Source organism: Indicator indicator, chromosome 11, assembly GCF_027791375.1.
Source record: "Indicator indicator isolate 239-I01 chromosome 11, UM_Iind_1.1, whole genome shotgun sequence".
NCBI lineage: Eukaryota > Metazoa > Chordata > Aves > Piciformes > Indicatoridae > Indicator > Indicator indicator.
This window is the reverse complement of record NC_072020.1, coordinates 26,749,742-26,769,613: the sequence shown is the minus strand read 5'-3', so window position 1 is coordinate 26,769,613 and position 19,872 is coordinate 26,749,742. Positions and strand designations below refer to the sequence as shown.

General features: G+C 41.6%; 1 protein-coding gene across 1 annotated transcript; it reads left to right on the top strand.

The window, feature by feature from the left end:
* Window positions 1-1,932: 1,932 nt before the first annotated feature.
* On the top strand, window positions 1,933-18,030 carry C11H7orf31 (chromosome 11 C7orf31 homolog). Its single transcript, XM_054384833.1, is given in 11 exon segments — window positions 1,933-1,997; window positions 1,999-2,064; window positions 14,594-14,773; window positions 14,990-15,031; window positions 15,033-15,117; window positions 17,227-17,439; window positions 17,539-17,650; window positions 17,653-17,765; window positions 17,767-17,887; window positions 17,890-17,992; window positions 17,994-18,030. Coding segments are annotated over 11 exon segments (1,137 nt in total).
* Window positions 18,031-19,872: the final 1,842 nt, after the last annotated feature.

Sequence of the window (19,872 nt, the reverse complement as noted above, 5' to 3'; positions counted from 1 at the left end):
CCTGCTGCTAAAACTATGTGTCAAGAGCCAGTATTTTAAGTGCCAAAGCCTGGCTTCCGGAAATGCTGTTCAGTGAACTCTGCTTCTGGAGCTGAAGGAAGGTTTTAGGATTTGTGCCAGGGCTTTGGACTGCTGCAGCTGGAGCGACATGGAATGTATATGTTTGGAAACCTTTTGATGGGGGTGGGTATCGATGGGGCTGGTGTTGATATTCACAGACTGCATCAGGTTGGAAGGAACCCTCAGCTGCAGATGGGTGTAAGTCTGTATGTATATTGTGGATTTCGAGATGAATGTAATCAGATCATGACCTGGTGCTATGGATGGTGACTGAAATGCCAGGAGGCTGATATAGCAAAAGTGGTGGTGTAGATAACTGCCTCCGTGGGCAGCTGCTGTCATGGAGCTACATAGAGAAGCTATGAGCTGTGGCATCTCCCTGTGCGTGCAACACACTACTAGTTATGGGCCCCAGCTGTAATTCTGACAGCCAGAAATGCATTTCCCAGGATGGTTAATGAAACTGGATAGAGAAGAAATTCTGCTCGGGTCTGAATAGTGTGGACTCAGAGCTGTTACGTTACAGAACTAGAGCAGTCCTGCTGAACGGAGTCTGTCTTCTGTTTCTTGCCCACTTGCAGACTGCAAATCAGCAACTCTGAACATTTTCCTCTTTGCAAGCCAGTAGTACTTGAATCTGAATTGTCAATATAAGATTCACATAGTGTTCATGTAGATACCATAGCAGACCACCTAGCAGAATAGAAACCGCCAGCATGACTGAATTAATTTTACTTTATTTGCTTGAATATGCTACATCAGCTGCTTCTCTTACAATGCATATGACCTAAATCCCCAGACATCCTAGGGGAATAACACTTTTCAAATATTTTCAAATTACTTTCGTATTTTCATAAGGCAAAGCAAAATCTTTTCCATTTCCTTGACATGTGCCTAAGAAGAGGGCTTAATCAAAATACCCTTTTTGTCAAGCTTTGCCAGAGTCAGGATAGCAAACATGTACCTGTGAAATGAATATATATTGCTCCTTTCTCTTTGAGACTCTCCTCAGACTCCTCTTGCCATTGTAAGATTCATATCCAAAATCTAGCAGACCACTAAGGTCAGAACAATGCACAAGTGGCTTAAAGGGACAGTTCAGAATATAAGTAGGTAAAACAAAGCCCTCTCAGCCTGCTTGACGTGATGAGTCACACAGATGTCACAGCTTGTGGAAAGCTGAGTGATTAAAGTGCTTCCCTTTGTACCTGTGGACTTCTATCAAACATTGTTACACACTCCTACAGGGCTTGTCATAGAGCAATTCACAGGATCACAGAACCATTCAGGTTGGAAAAGACCCTTGGGATCATCAGGGTCTCCAAAAAGTTCACCCCTAAATGGGCTCCTGAGAGCTTTCTCAGGAAAACCAAGGGCACAGGTACAAGGGAATGCTCTGCTGTCTCCTGCTGTATTGAGAGAGGACTCTCGATACTGTGAACCAGAGGTTCCCAGTGCTTTTCTCTTGCACAACAAAGCAGCTCAGAACAGAGTTTAATATCATCCTTTTCAGAGTGGGACTGGAACTTTACAGTGAATATTAATTCACCAAGTGAGACTTTCACAAGTGAAACTTTCTGAGTGCAAGTACAAACCTTCTCCTCCCATTACTTGAAAGTTTATTTCTAGCTTCTCTTCACCAATAACACAAAGCAACACCACTTTCATTTGCACCTTTCTTTCGTATTTTGTAACCTGGCACAAAATAACCAGTAGCAGTAGTAAAAACAACTCTTTCCCCCCCAATCAACACTTACCAGAAGCAGGCAAAACTCATCTATATTTCCTCCTTAGCATGCAGACACACTAACAAAACCTTCAATACTTGGTGTTTTGTCCCTGTACTTCCCCCTAGAAGCTCCAACACAAAACATGATGCTGCTGCATGACCTGCCCCACTACTACAGAGAAATTGAGGGAACAGAAATCCTACTGAATGTTTGAGTCAAATGAGGTACAAACTCTATTCCAAATTCCTTCTTGTCCAACCACCTCACAAGACAAGTAAAAATACAACTCATAAAGGTAAATTGTTCCATTCAAAGTATTTTATATTCATTTACAGGCTAGAAATTAATAAGAACCTTATCTTAGTGCAAATAATCATAGAGAAGAAAGCTGACGTGAGCAAGATGCAAATGAAATATTTCTGCGGCTGTGCCTCTGACAGCAAGAGCACAAAATTAAGTGGGGGAAGTATGAGAAGCCTAAATAAGTATGTTTATAATACAGCTTGTAAATAAACTTCAGGAAATATCCACAGTGAGAACCTTTTGATTTTTATGCAGCAAATATTGCTTTTTTCATAGGAACCATTTTAAAAAATACTTTAAAAAAAAAACATAGTTAGGGTTGATTTAAATATAACTTTCTAGGATGTAAGACATTATTAGATGATGCTGATATTGGTATTTTCTATGTATGTGCAGGGCTTTGGATTGTGAAAGTATAGTGCACAGGGCAAGCACAGGTCACAGACTGTTTTTCTAAAGCTCATGGTCAGATGGGTGTGTTCTCTTGGGCTGCATTTTTTAAAACAATTTATAAGATGTCTGTGAAGTGTTATGAGGAAAAAAAAAAAAAGTTATATCTTTTCCAGTGCACCTCTCCATAACTAATCAGTGGCTTTTTCACATGCTGGCAAATTCCCTTGGTAGAAAGCTACAGAACCCAAAGGAATTTTTATTACATGACAAACAATGGGCTGGCAAAGCTTGCTTTAAGAGGAAAATGAAATGAAGTGATACCCAACGCTAGCCAGCATTGCCAGGCAGAGCACAGGGAGCACAGCTCATGGGAGCTCATGCATCTCCTCAGGTCTCATGGACTTGTGCACCTTCAGGTTCCTTAAACAGTCTTGAACCTGATCTCCCCCTACAGCAGGTGGTTATTTATTCTCCCAATCCTTGCTTTGCCTTCTGCGTCTTGGGCAATGTGGCTAGAAAACTTGCTGGTGAAGACTGAGAGGAAAAAAAGTCATTGAGTACCTCAGCCTTCTCCACATCCTACATAACCAGTGGAGAGACTTCACATTTTTCTCATTCTTTCTTTTATCACTAAGGTACATACAGAAGCTTTTCCTGTTGCATTGACTTCCTGTTGCCATTGACATCCCTGGCAAGATACAATTCTATTAGGGCTTTAGCTTTCCTAACTTGATCCCTGGCTCCTTCAACCATTTCTCTGTATTCTTCCCAAGCTACCTGTCCTTGTTTCCAGCCTCTGTAGGTTTCCTTTTAATGTCCGAATTTGTTCAGGAGCTCCTTTTTATCTGTGCAGGCCTCTTGATATTTCTGCCTGACTTTCTCTTTGTTGAGATGCACTGCTCCCAAGCTTGGAGGAGGTGATCCCTGAGTATTAACCAGCTTTCTTGGTCTCTTCTTCGCTCTAGGGCTTTATCCCATGATACTGTGCCAACCAGATCCCCAAACAGGCCAAAGTCTGCTCTCATGAAGTCCATGGTAGTGAGCTTACTGTGCACCCTCCTCATTACCCTAAGGATCTTGAATTCCACTTTTCAGTGCTCACTGCAGCCAAGGCTGCCCATCAACCTCTCCTTGTGGGTGAGAACAAGGTCCAGCATTGCACTTCTTGTTGGCTTGGGGAAGGAAGTTATCATTAATGCATTCCTGGAACTTCTTAGATTGCTTATGGTCTTTTGTATTGTCACTTTAACAGATATCATAGGATCAGGGAGGGTGAAGTCCCCCATGAGGACCTTGTGAATGAGAAGCATGTCAATCCTATCTGTATAAAAAGCTTCAATTACTCAGCCTTCCTGGCCAGATTGCCTGTAGCAGACCCCTACTATATCATCTGTGCACTGCCTTTAACCCTGACCCGTAAGCTCTCACTTGGCTCCTCATCCATCCCCAGGTGGAGCTCCTTTAGCTGGTCGCTGATATAGAGGGCAACACCCTGTCCCTTGTCTCCCCTATCTGTCTTTTACATATGTATGTATAAAGGATTATTTTCCTCCCCACTGCTGTTCAAGAGATGCCTGACTGAGTCAAATTGGATGCTGCCGGAGTTCTGCAATCCAACATGTTGCCACTTGATGGCACCAGCAAAACGCTTAAACCTGATCAAGCTACCAAGATTGTAGATCACGGTATTTAAAATGGAAATGCAAATTCTTCAAAAGCAGAAAATTAACAAGTTACACCTCTCATGTTAGCATTGATAACTAAAACATATTAGGAATCTGAGAATAATTCTGGGACATTTTCTCAGCTATCTTTACAGGGCTGCAAGGTGCACTGCTTGATCCTTCCACTCTCCCTTTTGCCTCCCTGCATGTGGGGTACCTGCTTCCCATTTGGTGTGAACTCAGACACTCTAGAAAAGCAGGAAACCTAATTGTAAACAGGCCACAGAAGCTACACAAGGAAGCCTGCAGCCCTGCTCTTGATATTCCACTGCTTTTGGCAGGCTTCTCTCTTTATTACCTCATTACAGCATGCAGTACAAGCAGGATTGTGGTTACCTGCAAGAGTGTACAAGCCAAAATTCCTTTATTATTCCTTTTTACTGCTGGCTTTTGACCAGCAACACACATTAGAGGCATTGGCTGTACTGCTTCTGCAGAATTTGTTCACAATCTACAAGGGAGTAGCAAGTTGCCCTGTGAGTTTCTTCCTTCAAGATCCCTAAGTGACAAGAACTGGCCCATGCACTTTTGTAAGAGAATGGAGCACTTTTAAAGCTGTGTTAAAGCTAACCTCCATGCAAAGTGGGCACTCTTATGTTGCATGGTCAAGCTGGGCAGATCTGGTTTATTACCTAATCCATCCCCAAGAAAACTTCACTGAGTGTCATGGAATAATGATGGAGAATAATTTGGTCCGCTGTGACTTGCTAGTCAAATAAGTGTCCCATTATGTGACATTCATATTGGTATCCCTGAAAGAGCAGAAATACTGTGGAATAAATTAAAACCTGCCCGTTGCACAGGTTAGGAGGCCTGCCATGTTTTCAGTAATTCCTAGGCTGGTCAACCTCAGATGCTCTGGGATCCATCCACCTCACAGAAAGAGCATTGCTTGTGCCAGCTCCTTGTGCCAGAATGGATCATCCACCTACAGCTGGGCTGAGGCAGAGACTGCGTCACCTTTCTGCGGACTTGCTTCCTTAAGAGGAAGCAACCAGAGATTGCTGGGACTCCACACCCTGGTGCTAGCTGTGTAAGAAGGAAGATGATTTCACACAAGAGTAGATCAAACTCTGCCCCTGTACATACCGAAAACTACAAGACCTTGGACTCTGAATATTCGATCAACAGCACATGGATGTTATTTCTCCATTCTTTTGCACTCAACCTGAAATGCACTGGGTCTCTATGCTTGGTCCTAGTTTGAACATTTTCTTTTCCCGTAAGACTATATCTTCTGAGTCTTTGAAGGACTTTTAAATTGAAGGAAAGATCTTTCCTTTAGATCCTTTAAAATAAAGAGTGAAACCACTAAAAAAATGCTTCCACATTCATAGTCCAAGGTCTTTCAGAGCAAATGTGCTTTCTGCTGTCAGGGACTATTAAGCAGTGACAACCACATGGATCCCTTCCTGAAAAACACCCTCAGAGTGGTGCTCTGCAGGCCTACCCAGGAGCTATCAACACTCAGTTTATTTACCTTACAGCCTGTGAGGGCTCCTTTGAGCCATTACTTTCTTTTGTGGGCAATTAATTACCAGGCATTTGCATTAACTCCGTGCACTTGCATGGGACAACTATGTTTTTGCCTTAAGTATGCACACTATGTATTCTTGTGCAGTTTTGCACTACAGTGAATCACTGGGTTTGGGCAGATGTGCTTTTGTAAGTGCATTAGCAGTGGTCCACACACATGGGTCCTCCCATTTAATGTACTAGAGAAAACTAATTGCCTCCTCCCATCTAAAGGTGTAATGAGTTCATAACAAACAAGACTGTAAAATCCTGGAAGGCTTTGAAAAATACCCTTCAGCCATTGCCAAGCACCCTAAATTATACATGTACACACGCTGTATCAGGCTAGAGCATTTGAAGCTGTCCTTCCAAAGACAAGTAGTCACACCAGTAAGTTCTTGGCAGGTTCAGTGACAGCACAGAATGAATGAAAACTGGCTTTTTTTTCCATGTGGGTTTTACTCTGATTTCACTGTTTATCATGCCACACTGAATTTCCATTTCTTTGGCTGGCCACCAGCTTCCCAACCTGTGGTGGTTCCCTGACCTGCAGCTCCCTGACCAAGCAGGTTTTAAGGTTAGGCAGGATAAGTTATTGTCTCCCTTTGAAATAATAAAGGTCTGCAGAGAAAGCCAATCTACACATGAAACATTTTATTTTCCACCCATAATTTCCTTTCTCTTAAAACTGGCAAGAAGGATGCATGTTATTCTCTTCATAATTTACTAAGTACATGGGAAATTAACAGGAAAGAGCTGCAAAAAATTCTCTGTTCTGATCTAGATAAGAAGCTGAAGGACATGAGGCTCACCACACTGCATCACTCTCAGGCCAACACTGCACCTGAGAGAAGAAAGAGCTCTTCAGAGGCTCCTACAATGTGTCAGAGAGCAGAAAAATGGTGGGAAGTGGGAGCCCCTCATGAAGGCTACACAGGTTCCAGTGTGTCTTTTATTATCATTACTGAACAAGCTCTGCACTACACCAGGTGGGGAGCTGCAGGATGCTCTCTCACACTTGAAACTAGGTTTATGTCTATTTTATAAAACACTGATTGATGAGCATTCACAGTGCACACATTGCTAAGGAAATGGGGCAGTGCCAATCTGGACAACTCCATGGATTTGTTCTACCACATTCCAAACTGGGAGCAAAAGTCTCTCCAGATTGAGTCTGACCTTTTTTCAAGAAACTGTGGTAGATTCCATATCCTCCGTGGAGTGGACATAAAGGGGCAGTTAACACATTACTGAGCAGCTGCTTCTTGTGTGATACTGGCAGACTCCAGCAAAACTCTACCAGAACTCCAGTGAAAACATCTCAGTGCTGCCAACCATTTTGGGTGGCTTCAGGCTTGATTAACCAATCTGAGTTTCAAAAATATAAGGAACACTCTAAGTAACTGTCCTCCTCTGAAAATACAAACCTTTACTAGCTGTTATAGCCTGAGCTTACAAAGCATCTCTAAATCATAGAATAATTCAGGTCAGAAAAGACCCCTGGGATCATCAAGTCCAACCATTGACCCTACTCTACAAAGATCAGCCCTAAATCATATCCCCAAGCACCACATCTATACCACCTTTAAACACATCCAGGCGTGGCGACTCAACCACCTCCCTGGGCAGCACATTCCAATGCCTGACCACTCTTGCTGTGAAAAATTTTTCCTAATGTCCAGTATAAACCTGCCCTGTTGCAATTTGAGGCCATTCCCTCTTGTTCTATCACTAATTACCTGTGAGAACGACCAGCACCAAACTCTGCACAGCATCCTTTCAGGTATATGTAGAGAGCGATGAGGTCTCCCCTCAGCCTCCTCTTTTCCAAACTAACCATCCCCAGCTCCTTCAGTTGCTCTTCATAAGACTTATTCTCCAAGCCCTTCCCCAGCTGCACTGCCCTCCTCTGCACTGGCTCCAGCATGGTAGGTAGTCACAAAAAATACCTGTTCATCCTTATTTTATTGCTGCCTTAAGTTTAGATATAATGAAAACTGCTCTGCAAAGGTATTTAAGTAGCTCTGCCATGCCAGAGCACAGAGCAGGCTGACTCTCCTTATCTTTGCATATTTGTATAAGGAATATGTCCAATGAATGCAAACAATTCACACTGATAACACAATGTGAATGGAAATTGAAATCACTTCTTAATGCTTGTTTTCAATTCACTCTGTGTTACAATTATAATAATGTACTCCAAGAAGTATTCTCCTTCATGTCTACAGCACCAGTAGACATACAGTGTCAGCTCCCACAGCAGACATGGAAAATCAATTAGAAGGATCTGTGGAATAAACTTTTGAAGATTGATGTTTTGCAAGTGTGGCTGTATCTGTAAAAGCTTCCCATTTTCAGGACAGACACAAAGTTTGAATCAAAGTCCCATGTCAGCATAAATACAACAATACACAAATGGTTTTCAGAATCCAGCACCTTAAGCCCTGTTATCTTTGTAGCATCGCATTAAAAGTAGACCTGTTGTTCAGCTCAGTTGAGGCATGAGATATGCTGGCAGGGTAATTTGTGAGATATCACACATCATATTGATTGCACTGAGTCCCATAGCATCTCAGGACAGATTTCACAATGAAATTAATTGCATCTTTAAATTGTATCAGAATAATGTGTAATTAAAATTGATCTGGAACTTGAAGTTTATCTTCAGAACATTTGTGTCAGCATAGAAAGAACTAAGCACAAGACTGTATTTAAATTCTTTGAGCAAGGGGATGTGCTTCCTCTTTGTAATTCTGTGTTATCTATATTTACTAATTCAGTGATGGAGTGGCTAAGTTGCAGCTCTTGAGTCTCAAGTGAATTGGACAGAGCTTGGATGCAGCTCCCATGCCATGGCTATGTCACTAACCATGCAACTGGGAAATCACTACCTATGGGAGGAAAAGAATTGCCAGAAGAAATGTTAAGACTGAAATGATAGGGTCCCCATGTGGGGGCCATTAACCACCCACATGGCTCTGTCCTAAACTGAGCAAGGGGAGGAGTCCTGGGAAGTTACCACCATCTCCTGTTTGGGAATGAATCTGGGATATCCCTCTCCTCATTGAGAAAAACAAGAGGGCAATATAAAGATTTTTGGTATATGGCTTGTAAAATCAAGACATTTTGTGCAATCACTGTACAAACCTTAAAAAAAGAAAGAAAAAAGGGGGCTCTCATCAGGCAATCTCTCCTGTCCATATACAGTAAAGACCCTTTCAAGCAAGACCTGGCAATTAAGTCTTACTCATAAAATACAGAAAATTTTGGAGCCCCAGGTGAACCACTTAGATTGCTCCAGTCTTTCAGGTTTTTCATACTTTCTTTTCTTTATACCACAAAGAACCATTAAGAAAATTAATGATTTTTTAAAATCCTAGACATTTTTCTGACTCACTACGATTGCCAAGAAACTTCTAGCTAGCCTCAGGGATGAAATTCTTGCCCTTCAAAGCTACTGTCTTCTTTTGATTGCTTTTCCTAAGATTTATTTGAAGCATAAAATAACTCTCCATGCTAAAATATAACTAATTAATCAGCATGGAATGAATAACTCTTTTCTCTGCAAATATAAACAGGACATGTTTTCTGGTTTGCATTACTGATAAAAATATTTGGTTTTAATAACAGCACGTAAGAATGTTAATTACTATAGAGCTTATTACTCAAAATTCTAAGAGGCTACATTTTTTTCCTTGCTCCTTTGAAAAAGACATTCTGTACACCACTTTTTTCCCCAGTGTCTTTTCAGTCTTTAGCACCTAGCAACAGCAAGCATTCCTCATGTAATAAGTGGTAGCAGTAAGAATATTGTCTGCACTGCTTACATATTGACTTGTCCCTAATGCATATTGATTGCACTGCTTCAGATAAAGTGTGGGAGGTGCAAATGAACATGGGTCACTTCAGGTAACTTCTAAATTACTTTGTTTCCTTAACATAGAACTGGTAAATTGCCAGAGAGTTTGACTAAGTAAGTACACTTCACATATACTGCATCTTATCTTTCTTTAATGAAATAAAAAAGCAAATTGTTCCCCTTACAGCCATAATTGCACAGGGCAGCTTCCTTGGCAATTAAGCAGCTGCAATGCTATTAGGCAAACCCTTCCCTCTCCAAGGAAGCATGCAATGATACAGGGTTAGCAGGTTAGCACAGTTTGCCTAGCACACCCACTCTCCTAACATATACTGATCTCACTGACTTGCCTATCAGCTAATTAGGCTTTCTTGGCTGCATTGTTCATGGCCTCTTTGTCTAATGGGAATGAGTATGTATGAGTATGTATAAGAGTATGCATAAAGCAGATTTATGAGATAGAAGCCTCAGAAAAACCTAGCTTGGTAAGACATCTTGTTATGGCATGACGTACAGTCTCAGGAATGCAATTAACTTGGCTCCTGTTGTCGTGGAGGCACCCACAAAACAGACAGCAGCAGCCATCAGGAAACTCTGGCTTTATTCCAATTGATCTGCTCTCCTTCCAACACAATAAAATTACAGATTTGGATGTCACTTGGGGAAATGCTGTTGCACGACTAGTTAAACTGTTTGGAGAGAAGAACCAAAATGTACACACACTCACTCAGAAATGGAAAATCTCCCCATGGGTATACTCACCAAGCAGAGGTGAGGACTCCTTAGGTGCCGTTCTAAGGGGACAAGATCTGATTGTCAGGCTCCTTCTGTGTGGAGAGAACTCAACTCTCCATAGCAGGACTCCATGTATACCCTTGCGAGTTGTGCTGCAGTAAATTTATTAATTAGTCAGAGGGCTGACTTCTAGACCCAGAAGAGCCAGCTAATCTCTGGGGTGTCAGGCTGATCCCTATCAGCTTCTAGCAAGCTCCAGCCCCATGCTCTGGTTCTGTCAGGACCCTGTGTCTGGGGTGAGGGGGGTGACGGGGAGGAAGTGGTCGTACCTGCCACACCTATATGAGGTTCATCTGTTGGAGAAAGATGGTTTCAGTAAACTGCAGCTGTGGTAAAATTCAGAAGAATCTAAACAGGGTGTGGAAGTAAAACAGCATTCTGACTCTTGTACTGAAGCCTGACAGAGCCAAAATCTGAAGCACCTTGGTTTAAATTAGAGCTCTCACAGTGTTACACAGTTGCAGTCCCCATGGAGCATACCTCAACACTAAGAATGATGAATAAACTCAACTCATGTGAATACTTTGTAGCCTCAGAAGCCAACAGAGCTATTAGCATAGCTGATAATCCCCACAAAACCAAGATGGATCATTCAGTGTATCTGATACCTTCTGTCAGACAAATAATTCCTCACAGTTCAAAACACTGGAAGAAAAAATGGGGGGGGGGGGGGGAAACCTGCATCAGTATGATCATTCTGCCCCTGTACTCAGCTCTGGTTAGGCCACACCTTGAGTACTGTGTCCAGTTCTGGGCTCCTCAATTTAAGAAGGATATTGAGACACTTGAATGTGTCCAGAGAAGGGCAACGAGGCTGGGGAGAGGTCTGGAGCACAGCCCTGTGAGGAGAGGCTGAGGGAGCTGGGGGTGTTTAGCCTGGAGAAGAGGAGGCTCAGGGGAGACCTCATTGCTGTCTACAACTACCTGAGGGGAGGTTGTAGCCAGGAGGGGTTTAGTCTCTTCTCCCAGGCAACCAGCACCAGAACAAGAGGACACAGTCTCAAGCTGCACCAGGGGAAGTTTAGACTCGAGGTGAGGAGAAAATTCTTCACAGAAAGAAAGATCTGCCATTGGAATGTGCTGCCCAGGGAGGTGGTAGAGTCACCGTCCCTGGAGGTGTTCAAAAAAGGATTGGATGTGGCACTTGAAGCCATGGTTTAGTTAGTCATGAGGTGCTGGATGATAGGTTGGACTTGATGATCTCTGAGGTCTTCTCCAACCTTGTTGATTCTATGATTCTATGAAAAACTAGCAATTTGGGGGGCAAAGTCATGCCTGCCATATTTTTGCTGAAGACAACAAAGGTACCCATGAAATGAGAGCTGAATGATTTAAAATATTTTATCTTTACACAGATGGTACAACAAGGTCCAGGGAGAAAACACAATTCTTCTTATCCCTTACAAAGACTGGGATGAAGCCCCAGACATTCTTGATTTACAGAGCACCATGGAAAGAATCACGAGGTGTTCACTTTTAACCCCAGCAGCATTTTACCCTCTGCCTCTTACATATTATGTTGGAGGGAAAGTGCATGAAATTTCTGTTCTCATTCTGCTGGAGGCATTCTACTACATTGGGATTTTGATAGGCACTTCATTTTGGAAGACTTTAAAGATCGCCTGCATGAACTGATGAGGAGTCTTTGACAGCTGCTGACCACACAGGATTGTGGTGAATTCGGGACAGGAGAAAGCCAGCACCAATATGTGCCATGGCAATGCTTGCCAGGAAGGATTTGGCAATAACTGTGTGAAACAGAGCATGCTGGCATGGATAAGAAGCTTCTCAGCATAGTTAAAGCTGATAATGTTAAGTAGGAGGTCAATTAATTAGCTGCCATTCCCAGTCATTGCCGTAGTGCTGCGAAGTTATTTATGTAACTGGGTACAGAAGTCTTTTTTAGTGGAGCATTTGTCCATTAAACCCCAAATCTTTCCACAGTACATGGAATGCTAGGAGTAGTCATTTTTAGTCAGCTTTCATTGATCATTGGTCAATTTAAGAAACGCTAATCATGTGTGGAGGTGCTCTTATAAAGCCTATTTTTGCATAACATGAGGATCATTGGAGGCTGAGACCTATTTCTAGGAAAGCTTAGCAGCTTCAGAATTACTATCTAAGGGGACAGCTACCACTGGCATTCAGAAAGCACTCTAACTTCATTTGCTGCCCCTCCATATGGTTTGACTTCCTCTGAGATGAAGACACTCCAGTTCTCAGGGACTGAAGGAGAAATCTCTGGTTAAGTACAGATAACTCAGACCACACTTGGGTGACTTTTACCACTGGAAGGTTGCATTTAAAAGCTTTCTGCCTTTTCTACATCTTACCTTTACCAAATTCAGAGCAGCTATTATGTAGTTAATGCTGACAGCGTTATAAGGGGGGAAAAAAAAAAAAAAAGAGTGATAGAACCAGGGCTGGAATTTAAACTCTTTCAAGCATGCACTGCAGTTTCATTTTTATGAGACATTGAGTAGCACTCAGTTATTCCTCTGATGGTGACATCATGTGTACAGAGCCAGCTCACAATTCATGAATTTTTATTGTTTGTCATTGCTCTTTGTAAAAAGCATGCATAGAAAATGCAATAAGAATCTTCTCTGCTGGTGTGTGAATCCGTCTACAACTCCTGCAACTGGCCATAGGCAGATGGCCTTCTGCAGAGGCAGCTTTATCTGGCATAAGTTCCAGCCCTCAGCTGCTTGCCACCACCTCTTTGCCTACAACAACTATCCTTGCAAAGCTGATAGTGCAGATAATCATATTGAGTGTTTCCAAAAAGACAGCTGGGTTAACTTACACTGATTAAATGGATGATATCATCTAACCCTGCTGATTTTGTACCAAAAGAGTGAAGACAGGTCCTGTCTCCAGATCCATGAGGTCATTTTCCCAAGGTAGAAGACATATTAGTGCCAGCTTGTAGAATCTCTTCCACTAGTACAGCTGTCTGTACAGCAAGCACGTGTCTGCAGCTTAAAACGCAGATCCATCTGTCATTTTGATCAACAGCAATCCATATAGGCATGAAGTTGTCAGCATTCCCTCCAACTGTCAGAAGAAGGCTGTGCACTGGCCAGGACAGCACACATACTTGCAAGTGTGTAGTTTATATGGGAAAGAGCAAAAAGCCTAGTTTTTGCTTGTTTTGATTTGATTTGATTTGATTTGATTTGATTTGATTTGGTTGTTTGGTTTTGGTTTGGTTTTTTTAAAGCAAACTTCTCTGCATCTCTTTCATGGGAGACATTTCTACACTAAGAGCTCCAGTACTGTTCCAAACCCTTGCTGACCACATGTTAGGCATCACATACAAAGAGTGGAAAGCTTCAGAGACAGTTTTCAGTCACTTCAGATACACATAAATGAGATCAGAAGCTAGCAGGCTGTTCTGTGATTGAAGTCTAAGTACTAACTAACTCTCATAGAACCTAGCCAAGTAGCTCTGGAAATAAGAACAAGAAGAAATAACAGCTGCTGACTGTACACTTGAGTTGGGGGGCAAGGCTTCATTCAGAAGCCCTGCAGCCCCTTAAAGAAAATGATTTGGACAGCAGTAGATCTTTGCTCCTCTTTATCTCTCCAAAAGTCCTGCCAACATACTGACAGGCTGGTGTCTCTACTTCCATGTCTCCATGAAAATAGATGTTCTCTTTGTGAATGATCTTTGATTCCAACCTTGCCTTCCCCAGTGTAATGATGGAGACTAGCCTGGTCCATAAAACAGAAGTTCTCTTGCTCTCTTCCCAAAGGGATGTAGCCTGAAGTTTGATGACAGATAAAAGTCATGAGTAGCACAGTAGGAAAAAATAGTGGTGAACAAAGAAAGATAAGGCCTTTACATACACATAGTCTTACAGATGTGACAAGGGAAACAATAAGCAGCAGTCCATTTTAAGTTGGTCTGTAATTGTGAGCACAAAAGAAAGGTGATATAGCTTGTAACATTCTGCATAGGTGTAGCTATCAAGGAGAGCTTGATTCCAAGTTATTTGAATTGAGTTTGGGTGAATTTTGTACCTGTTGAAACTTCTCCTTCAGCAGTAAACCTGTGCTGAAGACATTTCCACAACACATTTTTACTTTTATTAGCATTAACTAAGCAGATAATAGGAAAGGAGGGGAGAATGATGTGACATGTGTTATTTCAAACCTTTAAAATTGTCCAGCACACATAGTTGCTTTATAGCTCACCTATTTCTTTTTAGCCTTCAGCTTTCTAAGTTTTCTGAAGAAAAGGGTCAATTACACCATACAATTCCAACAAACAGAGTGGCCCCCAACTCCACTTTTGAAGAACAGGATATAACCTCAACTTTAAGAACAATCAATACACTATGAAATGCTGAAAGAGCTCTGAGGATCACAACATACAGTTAGAACTTCACAGTAAGCTTTTTTTTTTTGTTAAACAAATTTACTTAGAAGACCAAAGAAGGGCCACAAACCGTTACCCTCAAAATTTCTAAAGGAAATTAAGTTTTTGTCATTTAGTAACAAAGGCCATACAAACTGTAATTACCTGAGGTTTTTCAGGGGGCAGTGCATTAAGTCTGATTTTCCTAACCAATAAATATATGTGACAGTAAAATGTGTCTCCATTAAGGAAGAGGTCCTATGAGTCCTCTTTTTCTGGATAACTATTACAGCTGGCAGATTAACTGGAGAACAAGGTGAAGACATTGAACTAATAAGTACTGCACTTACTAAGAATCTCATGATTCCACTCCAAGTAATAATGGCAGGACTATCACCAGGCTCAGCTGGCAGAACTGAGCCTTCCCTTTGATAATACTTAAGTTCAGGGCAAGGCTCACTCTTAAACAGAGGCAGAAGTTCAGTATACTAAATTATCCCTGATATAACCTGGTTGACAGAACTTCTGTAATGGATTAATGACTTGGTCAGGGTTTGGAAGGGGAGAAGATATTGTGATTATCTGCCCTTTTTTTTTTTTTTTTAATCTTATCATTTAAAATTGCCACCAACACATGACAGCAATTCAAATGACCTTTTACCTTGAGAAGTATGAGTAATAGTCTCCACAAAACAAGTTGGCAGCTCTCATGTGAACAATGCAGCGCTACAGAGTCTGAAACATATTGGCTAGATGTTCAGCTGGTGTTAATGGGGACAACTCCACAGATCTCAGCAAATTACTGGCTTTATTGCACATTCTGTATTTAACAAGTGACCTATTACCACTGCAGACTATTGCCTCCTTACTAACTATACCAGTTTAAGCATGGCAGAGTTTCACAGAATCATTTCAGCTGGAAAAGTTCTCACAGATCAAGTCCAACTGTTGATCTAATGCCACCATGGCCATTAAACCATGTCCTGAAGTGGTTCCTCTATGACTCATCTCCATTTATGTAAGTGATTTGTTCTACTTCCTTAAGGGATCATCAGTAACACTACCAGATTCTATTTTAATGCAAAGATTTACTCTAAAGAATGTGTGAAACTGTATTGGAAAACTCCATGCTTATTGTCTACAGCAATTTTTATATTCTATGTGGCCTATACAGAAACAAATGAAAAGATACTATTTGTATTAAATGCTACTCATGCAAACTAAGCATAACATGGTGTATAAGCACAGCAAATCAAGCTGAGCTGCATTTTGCTAATGCATCATTACCTGGAATAGCTTAAGTCACTGAGTGACACCTGCACATTGTCATGCAGAGTACATACACAGGTCTAATTGACTGCAAATGACTAAGCAATTCTGCAGGTAAAACAGAAGGAATGGATTCCTGCTCCATTGGCTTGACAGCACTTCCAGGCTTAAACTGCACAGACACACAGGAACCAGGGCAACTAAGCAAGATGCTGTAATTTTCTGTTATAGTCCAAAAATAGCCCTGTAGAAAAAGGTTCCAAATTGTCCTGCTTTCTTTCTATTTGATTTAAAAAAAAAAATCATGTAAGGAAACCCTTTTCAAATGGCATTGACAATTTCTGAAAATCAAATGCCTGTATCTGAAATGGAAAAGCTGTGGAGCTTTTTCTGCAGCATGATGAAGAAACAAATGTTTTGCTTTATGATGACGAACACTTTAAAGAACACTTCCAACAGCTTACCCTGGTAATGAGAGGCCAAACTAGCAGCTTACATTAATTCAAAACTGAGCAGTTTTATTGCTCTCTGACTACTAAAGGGTGACTGGCAGAAGCCTACCCTGGGCCCTACTGATTCATTTGAACAACATTATTCCATTTAAAACATACATACATTAAACATTAAACATCAAATGCTCAAGATTGTCCATTCTTTAGCCATAAGACTCACATATAATTCATGTTTGAACACTTTCTATACAAACTGCTCTGGTATCTGAAGCCTCAACAGTACAAATGGTGAATATAGGGTAACAGTATTCAAGAAGTGGGTCAAACTGTGGTTGGGAAAGCTAAAAAACCACCTGCCAGTGAGCATCCTCAGTCCCACTTGCAATGGTTCCTAAAAGAAGTTAAAAAGACACGAACACAAGTCACCATTTATACTATCATAATGCTTATGAGACCACAAATGGGAGACAGATGCTTATAGAAGAAAGGAGAAGGCAGCACAAGACATCTATACCTATTTATATCTTATGCACTGGGGTAGATGCAAACATTTGCTTTTCTGAAGTGTAAAGACTGACTCTAAGCTCCCTATGTGGCAGGGAATTAACGAATGTCTACAGCTGCTTCCATCTGCCTGGCAGACTCCTAGCAGCAATTTCACTGCTCCCAGGCAGTGGTCTGCTAAAATAAGCAGTCTCTGCTAAAACAAAAGTTAGGTGACAGTGTAAATCCTGATACTTTGTCCATATAGAAATGAACATTTCAGTCCAGTCTCTCCCAAGTGACACTTCTTGAAGGATGTACTGCATGTTTACTTCAAGATCAGTGTCCCACAAATCAATTCTACAAGAACTGCACTCCTCCAGTGCTCAGATGCCTCTGCCTTTTATTCAAGATTCCTACTGTTGTAGCCAGCTACTCAAGCACAATACTGACTAAAATAAAACCAGTGGCCAGTCTGGGTCAGCAACATGAAGTAACAGAAAGTACAGACAGACCAGAAATGGGATGTAAGCCAAAGCAGGCCACTCAGTCTCAGACATGTTACTAGAAAGTTCATTATCTGGACACAAAGCCACTGATAAACAAACTTCAGAAAATCACTGACACATTGCAGAGAGAAGCATTGTACAGGGAGCAGCTTACAGTAAGGCCTGAACTTGAATCCCTTCCAAAATCTGCATGTTCCTTTCCTCTAACAACTTCAAGTCCAGACGTTACAAACAACATATAATATAGGACAATCCAATTAGTCTAAGTAAGCCAGAGCTTCCTACTGGATGTAGAGTGAGGAAAGTAGAATTTTTTGCACAAGTTTTGGCATCAAGAAGCATGTCAGTCTGCATGGAGACCAAAGGATGGGCCAGGAGAGACATCACTGCCTGAATGGATCCATAGTGGTGAGGTTCCTTGGCACCAGATAACACTCTGGAGCTACAGCATTCCTTCTCTACAGCACAAAAATGTTTTCATGATTTCATAACAGGCAAGACAAAAGAGCTCAGAAATAACATTACTGAGGGAAAGAGACAAATTCTATGGTTTCAATGTTATTTTACTCTTTTAACTGGCACATTCTTTGGTCCTTTAAAAAATAGAGTAACAAATGAAATGTACCTCAGTACAAACTAACTGTTCTTTCCTAGATAAAACTGTGCTTTCCCAGACAATAAATTCAAACATTAAAGAGAATGGTAGTTAGAGTAGTCAAGGACACATGCTGGCTCTTTGAGAAGACAAGAAGTGCTTGTCTTGGTCTAGAGGCTGTGAAAACACAGCTTTTCTTGAGAAACACATTGTGGGATAAACACTAGGAGTTAGTTCATTGAAGGCCAAATGGGTTCACAAATGCCTATTACAGTCTGGGAATAAACTTACACTGGGAACCACAAGATGGGTTTTAATGGTCACAGATGGACATTTCAATAGATGAGGAGAGGATCAGAGAACAGGCTGCTTCAGAGCAGACCTGACCAGTTTGCAAAAGGAGCTATAACATGGTGTTACAGTTTGAAGGGGGGACTTTAGCCTACTCCCTGACTGCAAAGACTGAAAGTAAAATAAATTATTACCATTGGATACAAAAGGAAAATACTGATAAGGTCTATATAATTCATTGGATTGTTAATGGGCATATAGAGCAGAGGCATAAACAGTTCTTTCTCTCTTTTCTTCTTCTGTCACTTCTGCTTGCAACTTTCCTTGTGAGGGGTATCTCTGTTTTGACTACTGTGTGAGGTAATAGGAAGGAAGGAGGAAGTGGGAGAGGAGGTGAATGGGTCCCCTGGATCCATCCAGGGGATCTGAGGAGTTTCTGTGTTGCTTATGAATTGTAAATATATATATAGTACATATAATAAAGGGGAGATACATTGCACATATAATACATGGGAGATTCAGGCTGGACATGAGGAAGAAGTTCTTCCCCATGAGAGTGGTGAGAGCCTGGAATGGGTTGTCCAGGGAGGTGGTTGAGGCCCCACCCCTGGAGGTGTTTAAGGCCAGGCTGGATGAGGCTCTGGCCAGCCTGATCTAGTGTGAAGTGTCCCTGCCCATGGCAGGGGGGTTGGAACTGGATGATTCTTGTGGTCCCCTCCAACCCTGACTGATTCTACGATTCTATATATTGTACATTTTGTACATATTCGTTGCATTTCAGATTGCAGTTTTCTTGTACATAGAGCTTCCTTTGATTGCATCCCAAACTCAGCTGGTCTGGCAATTTTATTTTGGGGGGTAGTTCTCCAAATTAGTTGGGGGAGTAATTTCAACCCGTCAGCAACCACTGGGCATCATTGCTATTGACCCAGTAAGGCTGTTTGCCAGCTTTCACAACCATCATGCTTCCAGGACAAAAGAACCCTCTGCTGCTCTGCAGCAAATCATATACCAATAATGTCAGCAGTACAGCACACACAGGGACAAATGTGATGTTCATGAGCTGTGGCTTCTATTTGGCTGTGTACTGCACATTCCCAAAGCCTCCATGCTCCAAGGTTGAGCGTGGCCTCTCCAGGCCTGCATTCTTATGTCAGATTCTTCTCTTTTCCACTCAAAGTCTAAGTCAGGAATGTTTAAGAGAACTAGAAAGGTCATAAAGACTGCATTTAAACTGCAGTGAAGACTGGTAGAGGGAGAACGGGATTTATAGCAAGCCCTGCAGGGTTTTGAAGAAGCTTTAGAATGAAGCAGGTAAGCTACAGAAAAGATGTGAACTATTATTAGGAGTTAGCCTTAGATGGCTGCAAGTGGTCAGTACAGTAGCTAGGGATTAATAGTGGGCATTAACTTGGTGGTTATAAAAATAGCTAAGAGCAAGAAATAGAGACAGAACAGCTCTGTGGCCACGTTGTGATTACTGAGCTGTTTAGGATTCTTGAAAATTCTGAACAAAACCAAATCAAGCCAG